General features: G+C 44.9%; 1 protein-coding gene across 1 annotated transcript; it reads right to left on the reverse strand.

Moving 5' to 3' along the window:
* Positions 1–5,160: 5,160 nt before the first annotated feature.
* f2r (coagulation factor II (thrombin) receptor) lies at positions 5,161–12,426 on the reverse strand (the record flags this gene model as incomplete). The annotated part of the gene is made up of 6 exons (XM_079517866.1): positions 12,331–12,426; positions 11,489–11,728; positions 10,688–10,930; positions 9,413–9,691; positions 7,458–7,547; positions 5,161–5,331 (listed from the first exon to the last, which is right to left on the reverse strand). The coding sequence occupies exons 2-6, from the start codon at positions 11,642–11,644 to the stop codon at positions 5,161–5,163; spliced, it is 939 nt and encodes a 312-aa protein (XP_079373992.1). The 5' UTR covers positions 11,645–11,728; positions 12,331–12,426.
* Between the last annotated feature and the right edge of the window lie 1,993 nt (positions 12,427–14,419).

Genomic DNA, 14,419 nt, shown 5'->3' on the forward strand with positions numbered 1-14,419 from the left:
CAAACCCCAAAGCAGAAGACCTTCAACACATACTAAATGGTGCTCAACAGAGAGATGATGATGATGATGATGATGAAAACCCTGGCTCCAAATACAGAAAATATACTTTCCTTCAAATTAAAGATATCTTATCATGTATCATGTTGCTGAGCAAACTACACCAGTCAGAACAGCAAATGTTGAGAGTGAGAGTATGCCTGCACCATGCAGTCTCATCAAGAAGACTGAATAAGGTTGATAATAGTAACAGAGACAATGAGGAAGGTTGATGAAGTTGTATCGTCGGCTGCTCTTGTATTATATAAACATCATAAAAGCTACCGTAAACCTCTAAAGGAAATAAAGCAGCTGCCAGACAAAACAAAGAATCAGAACAGCAGACCAAAATGTTCACCTATTTTAATTTAATTAAATGAAAGTGATGACACTAAACTAAGCGTTATGATGACATACTGAAGACACTGGTCCATGATTTTCTTCATCAATATATCTGAAGCTCTACAGCTGTTTTTGAGTGGTGTAAACCACTCCTACAACTGGCTTTGTTAGTTTACGTGTGTCTGTCTGTCTGTTCGTACCAAAAAATGAGCATGGTTGCTATGGTCACCCAGTTCACACGGGTGTGATTTCATTACGTCAGACATTACGTCAGACCACAGCTGATCAGTCTATATAAGACCTTACACCACTCAGTTCACACAGGTGTGATTTTTTTCTTGGACGTGCAGCTTCTATCAGTGCATATCCCATGGGCACACTTTCAGAGCATACCACATCAGACCTTTCAGCTCAATCTACAATTCAAATTGTAATGTATGAGATTTTCCTTCAGTTTCCAGGATTTTCCTGTATTTAGACCATCATCACATCTTCCTCAGAGCTCAGTCTTCAGTATGTCATTATAACTCCCAGTCAGAGGTTATATATTGTATGATATTTATCTTCATACGATCAGGTTACGAGAGCTTAGTGTTGGTATATGGAGCCAGGGTTTTATGAACATCAGCATCATTTCTCTGTTGAGCAACATTCAGTGTTGAAGGTCTTCTACTGCGGAGGTTTTGACATTATGGACCGTGTCACTTTCCTTTTTCTATTTGTATTTGGATGTTTTTTTAACCATGTTGTAATAGCGACCACACATCACATTTACTATGAAAACATAAATGTCCTGTCACTGTCAGTCAGTTAGTCAGTTAGTTATAGTCACCTTGTGACATCATCAGGGATGGAGATCCCTCATCAATATTAGGGAAGTTGTATTTATACAACGCAGTTTCGGGAGAAGAGACCTCCTTCCGCTTGACCTTAACCACTGCTCCTTCATTATCAACCACTCCTCCCTCATTATCAACAACTCCTCCCTCCTTATCAAACTCACCTGCCTTTCATTATCACCCGGCCAATCCCCAGTGCAATCACCACAGTATAAATACACCTGCGGTCTCTCAACCAAGTTGTTTGTTCTGCTCCACGACAGACCAAACATGGGTTGTGAGTACTGCACTTGTAGATCGGCTATTTTCACTATTCTTCAAAATCAACCATCCTCCTCCACCCCAACCTCCTCCTTCCGCCTCGATTCTCTAGGAATCCAGGGGGGGCAGTGACGGAGCAGAGACGACCAACCGCTCATTCCGAGCAGAGCAAAGATGACCGTCAGCTCCAGAGACTACGCCCCCACCCTGAGTCTCGCCCTACCTTGGGTTCCTCACTCCACTCCGCATTCATCTCATTCTGTTTCAATAAACTGTTAATCTTGAGCGAAGGTGTGGTCTCTTACTAAGTGAAAGGCCATATATAAGAATGCCCATATATGGAGATCCCTGATGTCATCAATATTGGCCAGCAACTCTACGTCTGACCTCAAACCTCAAACCCTTAGATCTCCATAAATGGAGCTGACCTGTTCTGACATTCCATATTGTATGATCTGACCTCATTAATCCCTGTATACTCAAGACACGCTCCATATATGGCCAGTACATAATTAATTCCATATGTTGATCTGACTCCCCATGCCAAAGCGCCAGCGCTCGCCCAGCAGTCTGCTGTCACCCAGGCCGATGCGTGCATGTGACCTCGCCCTTTTCTCGCCCTAAGGTCTACAGTGTCAGGGTTCTACTATTGTCAATGGCTACTGGACATGCTCTGTTAGTATGTTACACTAAATGGAACTTAAAGCTAGGTCAGATAGCTACTTGATTTGCCATTATTCCAAATATATATCCTTTTCATATTCCAAAATATTTGCAATGATTTACCTTTTATGAAGAAAGCCATAGGCAATACAATGCAGATGCGGTGAAGCTAAATACAACTTTACCTTAAGCAAACAATGATTTGACTGAATGAATGACTTGCTGGTATGAGGATAACATTGAGCATTGAGCTTGGTTTCCCTCATCCAGGTGTGCTAAATAATAGTTAGTAGGTAGTTCTATTGTAGGGCTGCATTTCTCTCTGTAGCCTACTATTGTTGAAGCTGCATATATACTTTCACAATTTCTCATTTGTGACATTTCATATATTTTAGGGACTTCTACTCAAGTGAATTTGTTATAATTTCACCACCCTTGCATAAGTGAAGTCAAAATAAAACTAATCTGTTTGATACTGTAGATTTCATTAGGACTGCTTTATTTCCTCCCATTTGGGAAACCATATACGTTTAGTGCCATAACTCCACGAGTATTCAAGCTACAGTTACACAATAATTGGTATTGCTCGATTCAGCAGAACCACACCTTCCATACAAGCCCTCATATGTGTTGCTATGACAATCCATGTCAGAGTCACTACAAAGTAAAGAAGACACTCTACATAGATTTACATTTCCGCCTATTGTAGGTATGTGTTCAAATGTCTATATCTCATATTTACATTCACATATTGACATTATTCGTTTTCTAGAATGTAGAGGGACGTCCTGGCTTCAGGTATGCCAAGTTGTAAACCTCTCAGAGCTTCCATTGTGAATCTACATGAGTTTATATGCCTTAATCCCCAGACGGACAGGCTGTATTTTTACTTTGGGGTGTATAACTTTAAATATCAATTTCACCACTTTTGCAGTAAAATATTTTTATACAAGAATCCATTTCATGTATGGGAGGCCTTAGAGATGAGGAAAAACTATGTTGTGTTTGGTCCTAAGCCCGGTAGGGGTATCTCGAAAACTAAAGCACTTTTTGACTGTTCGTCACAGGACTATATGGAACAGACTGCAAGCTGCTGTACAGCCTGTACATTGGATGGAGATGAATCACGATGGCATTTTCATTGTCCTAAATGTTGTTGAATTTGAAACATTGTCATTTATATCACATGTAGCATACCACGACTTGTCATAGGACAAGTATGATATCATTCTTAATGATATTAAAAACAATGAACACAGTGACCACAGCCCCTTCTTTCTATACTGTAAATAGTTTTTCCTTTTTCTAACCCTGTATATGATATAACTGTACCCATTCTATACAGACTGTTAATACAATAATCAATGAATCAGGTACAACTGTTGAGCAGGTGTCAGAATTAGCTATATCTAGCTGAATTACATTCTGGTGGGCTACCAAGATGAGACAAAATTAGTAAATTACAATATATTTATTTCATCATAACCACAGCAATGTTTACGTTCCATCTCTTCTCCCAAAATAGCCGATCTACAGCTTATGGAAAGTGGTTTCCAAAGTGGGTTATGGGGACCCCCAGGGGTCCTTGAGAGAGTCCCCAGCTAAATGATAGTTTGGAACCAAATGGACCCATAAGGGTCCATTTGTACACTCTGAGTTAATTAACATTGATTTTACAATATAAATTGGGGGTCCCAGAGACACAAATGCCATCAAATGGGGGTCCATGGACTAATGCATGTCACACTGGCGGTCTGTGACACTGCTAGATTCGTAATAATCTATGGGGTCCCTGGCATATCTCTTCAAATGGGGGTCTGCGGGCTAATTATTGTCAATTTGGGGGTCCTTGACATGAAAAAGTTTGGGGACCACTGGCCTGTAGTGAGCTTGCAGATCAGCTATTTTCTGAGAACAGGTTGTATATCAATATCTACAAGGGATGTTCAATATTTAGGGACGTTCCAATTCCTAGGGTGATGATTTATCTCCCTACCCCTTGACACTCATTATGTAGGGACAAGGGGAAGGGGCAAGGGATAAGGGGAAGGGACAAGGGCTGAGGGGTAGGGTTAAAAAAGGAATTGGGAAAGGGCCTAAATGTCATCAAATGGTAGTCCGTGGCTCAGATGGGTCTGAGAGGCTAAATGTCATCAGATGGTGGTCCGTGGCTCAAATGGGTCTGAGAGGCTAAATGTCATCAAACGGTGGTCCGTGGCTCAAATGGGTCTGAGAGGCTAAATGTCATCAAACGGTGGTCCGTGGCTCAGATGGGTCTGAGAGGCTAAATGTCATCAAACGGTGGTCCGTGGCTCAAATGCAGAATAAATAATGGGCCTTGATATAAAATAAAAGTTCAATACCACTGTTTTAGGACAATAATAAAAAACCATATACCAAATGTCCCACTCCACACCCGTCCCCCGCTGTGGACTGACGGGACAGATTACACATACACTGCATTTTTAATGAATTGCATTTTTATAGCGCTTTTCCAAGTGCTCAAAGTGCTTTACAACGGTCCATTCATTCATACATTGGGAGGTGAAGGTCCATTCATTCATACATTGGGAGGTGAAGGTTCATTCATTCATACATTGGGAGGTGAAGGTTCATTCATTCATACATTGGGAGGTGAAGGTCCATTCATTCATACATTGGGAGGTGAAGGTTCATTCATTCATACATTGGGAGGTGAAGGTTCATTCATTCATACATTGGGAGGTGAAGGTTCATTCATTCATACATTGGGAGGTGAAGGTTCATTCATTCATACATTGGGAGGTGAAGGTTCATTCATTCATACACTGGGAGGTGAAGAGGCGAACTTGAGACCCATAAGAGAAATCTTTCTCCCCGGGATCCAGACTAGAAAAAATATCAGAGCTACAAACCTATTGAACATTTTCATTCTAATTTATGACATTTCTTTGATTTCTCTTCATGAAATTATACTGAAACTGAATTACCGAACTAAACATTGAAATTTGTTTTTAATTTTGCTGAGGTCTAATTGGGTTTAAGTGATCATGAGCTTCCTGTAGTGGGCGTGGCTTCCCTCTAGTGGTGGGCTGTCCGTCATCTTGATGCTGGTTGTTCTGGTGCTGCCCGCCCGCGAGGAGGAGGAGCTACTCCTGAAGCCCCGCCCCCTCAGCCCCGCCCCCCGGCGGCATCGCAGCAGGGCCGCCACCTGGGGGAGGAGTTAAATTAGTTCAGTGGGAGGAGCTTAGTTAGTTCAGTGGGAGGAGTTTAGTTAGTTCAGTGGGAGGAGTAGTTTAGTTAGTTCAGTGGGAGGAGTTTAGTTAGTTCAGTGGGAGGAGTTCAGTTAGTTCAGTGGGAGGAGTTCAGTTAGTTCAGTGGGAGGAGTTTAGTTAGTTCAGTGGGAGGAGTTTAGTTAGTTCAGTGGGAGGAGTTTAGTTAGTTCAGTGGGAGGAGTTCAGTTAGTTCAGTGGGAGGAGTTTAGTTAGTTCAGTGGGAGGAGTTAATTTAGTTCAGTGGGAGAAGTTTAGTTAGTTCAGTGGGAGGAGTTTAGTTAGTTCAGTGGGAGGAGTTCATTTAGTTCAGTGGGAGGAGTTCATTTAGTTCAGTGGGAGGAGTTTAGTTAGTTCAGTGGGGTGAGTTTAGTTAGTTCAGTGGGAGGAGTTTAGTTAGTTCAGTGGGAGGAGTTTAGTTAGTTCAGTGGGAGGAGTTTAGTTAGTTCAGTGGGAGGAGTTTAGTTAGTTCAGTGGGATGAGTTTAGTTAGTTCAGTGGGAGGAGTTCAGTTAGTTCAGTGGGAGGAGTTTAGTTAGTTCAGTGGGAGGAGTTTAGTTAGTTCAGTGGGAGGAGTTTAGTTAGTTCAGTGGGAGGAGTTTAGTTAGTTCAGTGGGAGGAGTTTAGTTAGTTCAGTGGGCGGAGTTTAGTTAGTTCAGTGGGAGGAGTTTAGTTAGTTCAGTGGGAGGAGTTTAGTTAGTTCAGTGGGAGGAGTTTAGTTAGTTCAGTGGGAGGAGTTTAGTTAGTTCAGTGGGATGAGTTGAGTTAGTTCAGTGGGAGGAGTTTAGTTAGTTCAGTGGGAGGAGTTTAGTTAGTTCAGTGGGAGGAGTTTAGTTAGTTCAGTGGGAGGAGTTTAGTTAGTTCAGTGGGAGGAGTTTAGTTAGTTCAGTGGGAGGAGTTCAGTTAGTTCAGTGGGAGGAGTTTAGTTAGTTCAGTGGGAGGAGTTTAGTTAGTTCAGTGGGAGGAGTTTAGTTAGTTCAGTGGGAGGAGTTTAGTTAGTTCAGTGGGATGAGTTTAGTTAGTTCAGTGGGCGGAGTTTAGTTAGTTCAGTGGGAGGAGTTTAGTTAGTTCAGTGGGAGGAGTTTAGTTAGTTCAGTGGGAGGAGTTTAGTTAGTTCAGTGGGAGGAGTTTAGTTAGTTCAGTGGGAGGAGTTTAGTTAGTTCAGTGGGAGGAGTTTAGTTAGTTCAGTGGGAGGAGTTTAGTTAGTTCAGTGGGATGAGTTTAGTTAGTTCAGTGGGAGGAGTTTAGTTAGTTCAGTGGGAGGAGTTTAGTTAGTTCAGTGGGAGGAGTTTAGTTAGTTCAGTGGGATGAGTTTAGTTAGTTCAGTGGGCGGAGTTTAGTTAGTTCAGTGGGAGGAGTTTAGTTAGTTCAGTGGGAGGAGTTTAGTTAGTTCAGTGGGAGGAGTTTAGTTAGTTCAGTGGGAGGAGTTTAGTTAGTTCAGTGGGAGGAGTTTAGTTAGTTCAGTGGGAGGAGTTTAGTTAGTTCAGTGGGAGGAGTTTAGTTAGTTCAGTGGGAGGAGTTCCGTTAGTTTCGTGTTTATTTCACTTTTTTTTATTTCATTGACTAAAACTATGACAAAAATGTTCGTCGACTACCTTTTTTCACTGACGAAAACTACATGGAAACTAAGTTAAAACTAAGCTATATGATGACTAAAACTAAGACTAAATATACTGGCAATTTGGTCAACAAACAAAAACTAGACTAGACTAAAATGTTAGGAAGGGACTAGTGGACAAGAGATCCACTAGGAAGGGACTAGTGGACAAGAGATCCACTAGGAAGGGACTAGTGGACAAGAGATCCAGTATAAGTCATCTTACCCTTGGTTTTACACTTGGTTTGCATCTACAAGCTCGCGACCCGTTGTGGGCTTGTAGATCGGGTTAGGGTTAGTCCTACTCCTTGTAGATCGGATATTTTCAGCAAACGTAAGATCAGTCATTACGACGGCATCAAGGCATCAACTTTTAGTCGACAGAAATCAACTGTAGATTTAGTCGACTAAAATCTCATGATATTTAGTCGACTAAAACTAGACTCACACTAAGACACACAACTCTCACCTGCCGCCTGCAGTGGGAGGAGCCATAGTAGTAGACGAGCGGGTCCAGACAGCAGCTGAGGCTGCCCGCGCACATGCTCAGTAGGTACGCCTGGAGGGGGGGAGGGGGACAGTAACTATCTGCACATGCTCAGTAGGTACGCCTGGAGGGGGGGAGGGGGACAGTAACTATATGCACATGCTCAGTAGGTACGCCTGGAGGGGGGGAGGGGGACAGTAACTATCTGCACATGCTCAGTAGGTACGCCTGGAGGGGGGAGGGGGACAGTAACTATCTGCACATGTGAAGTAAATTAACTACAAGGAGAGTGCTTTTCCTCTCCATAAAGCCCATAAACAAACTACTAAATACTCAGAAGAAAGTCTGAAACAGACAGATAGATGGATGAAGAAGCACAGGCAAGCAGATGAAAGTTGTTTCGGAGTTCCATTTATTTTCAGAGTGTACAAAATACAGCCATGGGCCTAGCCCATGGCGGCGTGTGAGCCACTGACTAACCCAGATAGGCATTTTAGTAGAGTCTTTATACAGAGACAACAACAGATGCAAAGGTGGTCTCAGGTTACCCCACCCCCCTGAAGTCTAAAGTGGTCAACATTGTCCAAATTGTCTCCATATATGGTCACCAGGAAGCAAGCACAGGAAGAACAGTAGGTGTCCTGGTCGTTTACTGCATGCTATCAGCAAACAACCCCCGACCATTTGGTTGGTCAAGCCCTATTCTGAAATTCCTAGCCTCTGTGTCCTGACATGTGTGGTAAATTATATACCATTCACCATACAAACTTAACCGAAAACGGCACCATCTGTCGTATCTGATAGACACGAGACACTCTAAAAAACTCTAGTTCCACTTAACCAAAATACTGGGAGAGCATTGAGAGAATTGTGAGACGGCACAGACAGAGTGGTTCCTTGATGATGTTGGTTTATTCAGAAACACACGGCATACAGCAAAGCACCTCCGGACAGCCTGACGCCGTCCGGTGAACTGACAATTTGACATAGAAATTCGACTGCTTATCAACAATTTCACAGACAAGAGGTGAGAATAGAGGCGTGTTCACTGTTCCTTTGAAGTCGACCCAAGCTTACGCATTGATCAACCATTTGTTGAGTGGCCACTTTGAACCACTGTCACATGTAAATGTCCTAGGTGTGTCACACAGGATCTCAGACTCAAACAAAAGGCACTGAATCAGGCCATCCACACCCCGGGGGTCCCGAGCCAAGTGCTTGAAGTTTGAGACAAGCATCTCGGACCGACACCTCCAAACAGGATGCAAAATAAGCACACATTATGGATAGAATTTGGTTCCAGGATTCCACACATGTTTGCACTACACTAAACAGTTGTTTAAGCTATATTAGTGTTAATTGTGGTTTCCATATACATCACATGCTCAGTAGCTACGCCAGTAAAGTATCTACAAGTGGCCAAAAAAATGGCAACTAAAAATACACGGTGAAGCAGCTTTCTGCTTCAAAAATAACGGGGCTGTGGCCGGTGGCCACCAGCCTATTGGGAACGATGTAAGTTGGGAACCTAGTATGCAATAGTATGCCTACTGAGTGGCAAAAAAAACGACTCACTTTGCCACTCGATTTTCCATTCACTTCATGCATGTGCATCTATACCCGTTGTCATAGCACCTGTTTTAACCATCTGTCGGTGTCCCTTTTGTGTCCATATATGGAGATCTCTGTATCTGTCTGTCTGTCTGTGTCTGAAGAGTGCAAACATGACTGTGAGAAGTGGACTGGTTAAGTAATCAAATGGCAGGTGTGGGGGGGGGGGGTGTGGGGGTTTCCATGGCAATCAATTGGCTGAGGTAGAGGCTGGAAAATTGCACAGGTGAGTGGACTTAGGCTCATTAGGTCCACTGGCAGAGCCTGACCAGAGCCTTTTGCGGCGGTTCTGGATAAATAAAATGAAATATGCCAGGGTTTCCTACCTGGTAGGAGGAGTCGGTGGCGCCCCCGCGTGCCAGCCGGAGGTAGTGCACCATGAGGAGGACGTTGGTGGGCGTGAAGCACGCCACGAACACCAGCAGCACCGCCACGGCCGTCACCACGGCACGGCGCTTCCTGGAGCGCTGCACCACGTCGGCCGCGGCCAGCGTCCGCACGATGCGCACGTAGCACACGGTGGTGACGGCCAGCGGCACGAAGAAGAACAGCGAGGAGTAGACGGGGAAGAAGTAGAGGTAGAACGACCTCAGAGTGTCCACATCCTACAGAGAGAGAGAGAGAGAGAGAGAGAGAGAGAGAGAGAGAGAGAGAGAGAGAGAGAGAATGTACATGTTCATACTGTATGCTGATGATGTGTTTCTATGTCTTATAGAGAGAAAAGATAATAGTAGAGGTAGAACGACCTCAGAGTGTCCACATCCTACAGAGAGAGAGAATATACATGCCATACTGTAGAGATAGTCCTACAGAGAGAAGATAACAGCAGTAGAGGTATAGAAAGACCTCAGCGTGTCAGTGTGTCTCTGTAAGACATTGGGATGTAAACACATGGGATGCAGAGCAAGTGTTACAAAAGCACTAATCAAATCAGAAGAGAGTTCCAACCGCGCCTCTAGCCTATGGCAGGCCAGTCTGGTGCGTCTCAGAGCCCTCTAGCCTATGGCAGGCCAGTCTGGTGAGTCTCAGAGGCCTCTAGCCTATAGCAGGCCAGTCTGGTGCGTCTCAGAGCCCTCTAGCCTATGGCAGGCCAGTCTGGTGAGTCTCAGAGGCCTCTAGCCTATGGCAGGTCAGTCTAGTGCGTCTCAGAGCCCTCTAGCCTATTGCAGGCCAGCCTAGTGCGTCTCAGAGGCCTCTAGCCTGTGGCAGGCCAGTCTGGTGCATCTCAGAGGCCTCTAGCCTATTGCAGGCCAGTCTAGTGCGTCTCAGAGGCAGGGCAGGTTACAGGAGGAAAGAAGCCACTGGACAGTTTAAGCCCTTATTTTATTATCAAGTAAAAAAGAGACAACGTTTCGATGTTTCAGTCACATCTTCGTCAGGGCTTAAACTGTCTGAGTTGCTCCAGTGCCTCCTTTCCTCCAGCACTAATCTAATCTCAGCCCATATCCCCACCCAACACAACAGTGGTCCCAAGGTTGATTCTAAGTCCCGTCCAATAGCGCCCTCTGCAGGCCAAAGGTTCCACAGCTTCATGGTGCAGAATAGACAGCTTGTTGCATTTCGTACGTTGTCTATGATTTGCGATCGGCGACATTTCGCACCTGGACGTCGTGGCAGGTGGTGATGTCCGGGCTGCTCAGGCGGAGCGTCTGATTGGAGAGGAGCAGCGGGACCACGCCCCCCAGGGACAGCAGCCACGCGGCTGCGCAGACGGCGGCGGCTGTGCGGGGGGTCCTGCGCGACAGCGAGGCCATGGGGTGGACCACGGCCAGGTAGCGGTCCGCCGCAATGCTGCTCATCAGCAGCACGGAGCAGTACATGTTAGCATAGAACGATGCTGTCACCTGGAGGACAACACTGTTAATATGTTAGCATGTTAACATATGTTAGCATAGAACGATGCTGTCACCTGGAGAACACTGTTAATATAATAGCATGCTAACATATGTTAGCATAGAACGATGCTGTCACCTGGAGGAGAACACTGTTAATATGTTAGCATGCTAACATAACGGAGCAGTACATGTTAGCATAGAACGATGCTGTCACCTGGAGGACAACACGGTTATGTTAGCATGCTAACATGTGTTAGCATAGAACGATGCTGTCACCTGCAGGAGAACACTGTGTTAATATGTTAGCAGGCTAACATAACAGAGCAGTACATGTTAGCATAGAACGATGCTGTGACCTGGAGGAGAACACTGTGTTAATGTTAGCATGCTAACATGTGTTAGCATGCTAACATGATGGAGCAGTACATGTTAGCATAGAACGATGCTGTGACATGCTAACATGTGTTAGCATGCTAACATGCTAACATAACGGAGCAGTTTTGTTTTTCTACATAATAGGTAGTTAACTAGGCAACTAGTAAAAATGACTAGAAGTGAAAGCCCTACCACGCGACACAGGGCGTCGCCGTACACCCAGTGGTTGCCGTGGAAACGGTAGGCGATCTTGAAGGGGAGGAGCATGGCGAACAGCAGGTCGGCCAGCGCCAGGTTGAGCATGTAGACCACGGCCGGCTTCCTCGGCCCGATCCTCCGCACGAACATCACAACCGCCAGCACGTTGAGGGGAACGCTGAGCGAGAACACCAGCGTGTACACCGTAGGCACCAAGATGGCCGCCACGCGGCCCTGTGGAGGCACAGGAATACATGTTATTATACCAAGATGGCAACCAGGGGGCTCTGTGGAGGCACAGGCATACATGTTATTATACCAAGATGGCCACCAGGGGGCAGTGTGGAGGCACAGGAAGACATGTTATTATACCAAGATGGCCACCAGGGGGCTCTGTGGAGGCACAGGAAGACATGTTATTATACCAAGATGGCCACCAGGGGGCCCTGTAGAGGCACAGGAAGACATGTTATTATACCAAGATGGCCACCAGGGGGCCCTGTGGAGGCACATGAATACATGTTATTATACCAAGATGGCCACCAGGGGGCAGTGTGGAGGCACAGTAATACATGTTATTATACCAAGATGGCCACCAGGGGGCAGTGTGGAGGCACAGGAATACATGTTATTATACCAAGATGGCCACCAGGGGGCCCTGTGGAGGCACATGAATACATGTTATTATACCAAGATGGCCACCAGATGACCATCTTGGTGTAATAATAATAATGTGTCTCTCCACAGGGTCTCGTCATTGGCAGTGTGGGCAGGCAATGATTGGTGAAGGCAAACAAAGGCTAATAAAGTAATCAATCAATCAGTAAGTATCCTACCTGGAGGAAGCTTCTAGCCTGCTCAGAGACCACCAGGAGCCTCTTGGCGTTGGCGGGGGAGGGGCGACGATGGGGCGGGACCCGTTTGACCGACTCCTCCTCCACGTCAGAGGAACCGGACCCCTCCCCCGGGTGGTCCTTGGACCACTCCCCCCGGTGGGACCCCTCCCCGAACACGTCCAGGTAGTCGATGGGCTCGTCGGTCACCAGGACGAAATGACCCGAGAAGGTCCGCAGGAAGGGCTCCGAGCCTGCGGGGGCGATGGTGAGCGTCAACAATAACTAGACAGAGTGGTTCCCTAATAACCCTTTCAGCTCCAGAGACCCACAGAGATTAGACGGTTGGTTTGGCCCGGGACCCAAACTAGTGAAAATAGCAGATCTACAAGCTCAGGAAAATGGGATCTTTACTCGAGTCGTGACCCATGCATACAAATTGGTTCGTGACTCACAAATGGGTCCCATAACATGTCACTGCTCATACGGTGCAGCAGTGGTTGGGAGGAAGGGGAGAATGTCTCTAGGCCTTCACAAAGATGCTAAATTATATTATAGCCTATATATATATATATACCAGCTGATTGACTTTTATACCACTTAAATGGTGTAAAAGATCGGTTTCTTCAGATCGGGTAAATCGCCGATCACCCCAACTTTCAGCAGCTGTCAAAAATTCCCTTAGGGTGGTTGAATTGGGGCGGCGGTGGTTCAGGGGTAGAGTGCCTGGATGGTAACCGCAAGGTTGCCAGTTCAAACCCGGGCTCCCCCAGAGTTACTGTCGAAGTGTCCTTGAGCAAGACACTGAACCCCTAATTGCTCCCGATGTGCTAGTTGGTGCCTTGCATGGTTTCCGTTGCCATCGGTGTATGAATGTGTGTGTGAATGTGTGAATGTAATGCACCATCTCTGTAAAGGTGTGTGAATGTGTGTGTGTGAATGGGTGAATGTAATGCACCATCTCTGTAAAGGTGTGTGAATGTGTGTGTGAATGGGTGAATGTAATGCACCATATCTGTAAAGGTGTGTGAATGTGTGTGTGAATGGGTGAATGTAATGCACCATCTATGTAAAGCGCCTTGGATAAAGGCGCTATATAAATGCACCATTTACCATTTATTTACCATTTGAATAGAAATCAATGTGGGATGTGTTAATAGACACCTTTACAAACACATTGGGGAATACATTTCTTTGGGGAATACATTTCTTGGTAAGAAATGTATTCCCAGAGTTGACATTATTCTGATAAGTTTCCATGACCACACTAACAACAATCAGAGGCTCTTGTCTTGGACAGGTTCAACAACTTAGCATTTAAGGAGCATTTTCCAAAACACGTACAGCTATAATTCCAGGTTTCTTTGTCTTATCAAAGCAAAGCAACGACATCCGATTTAAAGTCAAGCATAAATGCATGAAACTACTACGCAGCAGTTTTATATCAAATGAATGTGCACTTCAAGCATAATTATAGACAACGTTAGTTCCTTCACTCATTACTCATATCATCATAAATACAAAATAATGTCGTTCAATGTTAAGACACAGCACATATCTTAACATTGAACGACATTATTTTGTATTTATGATGATAAATGATAGATGATAAATATATGATAGCCTCCCTAGATACATCTTAACATTGAATCACCCAAAGAAAAGGCTGATTTCCCCCAACCCACCCAACTGGTTGGGGCGATTGGATCCAACTATCACCATTCGTATGGAATGGATGCTTGCTGATTGGAGCCCATACTATGGCTTGATTTCTTGGGGATCGGGTGCGCAGATCGGTTATTTCAGAATTGGCATGTTGTGGTTCTAGTGGTCCAACGGAAACAAAGTAATTTTCAGTCTAAATGTGTGAGAGCCACTCCCTCCCTCAACGATATGCAGATTATTATTATTATATATTATTATTAATGTGTGAGAGCCACTCCCTCCCTCAACGATATGCAGATTATTATTATTATATATTATTATTAATGTGTGAGAGCCACTCCCTCCCTCAACGATATGCAGATTATTATTATTAATGTGTGAGAGCCACTCCCTCCCTCAACGATATGCAGATTATTATTATTATTAT

The sequence above is a fragment of the Electrona antarctica genome, assembly GCF_951216825.1.
Source record: "Electrona antarctica genome assembly, chromosome: 13".
Lineage (NCBI taxonomy): Eukaryota > Metazoa > Chordata > Actinopteri > Myctophiformes > Myctophidae > Electrona > Electrona antarctica.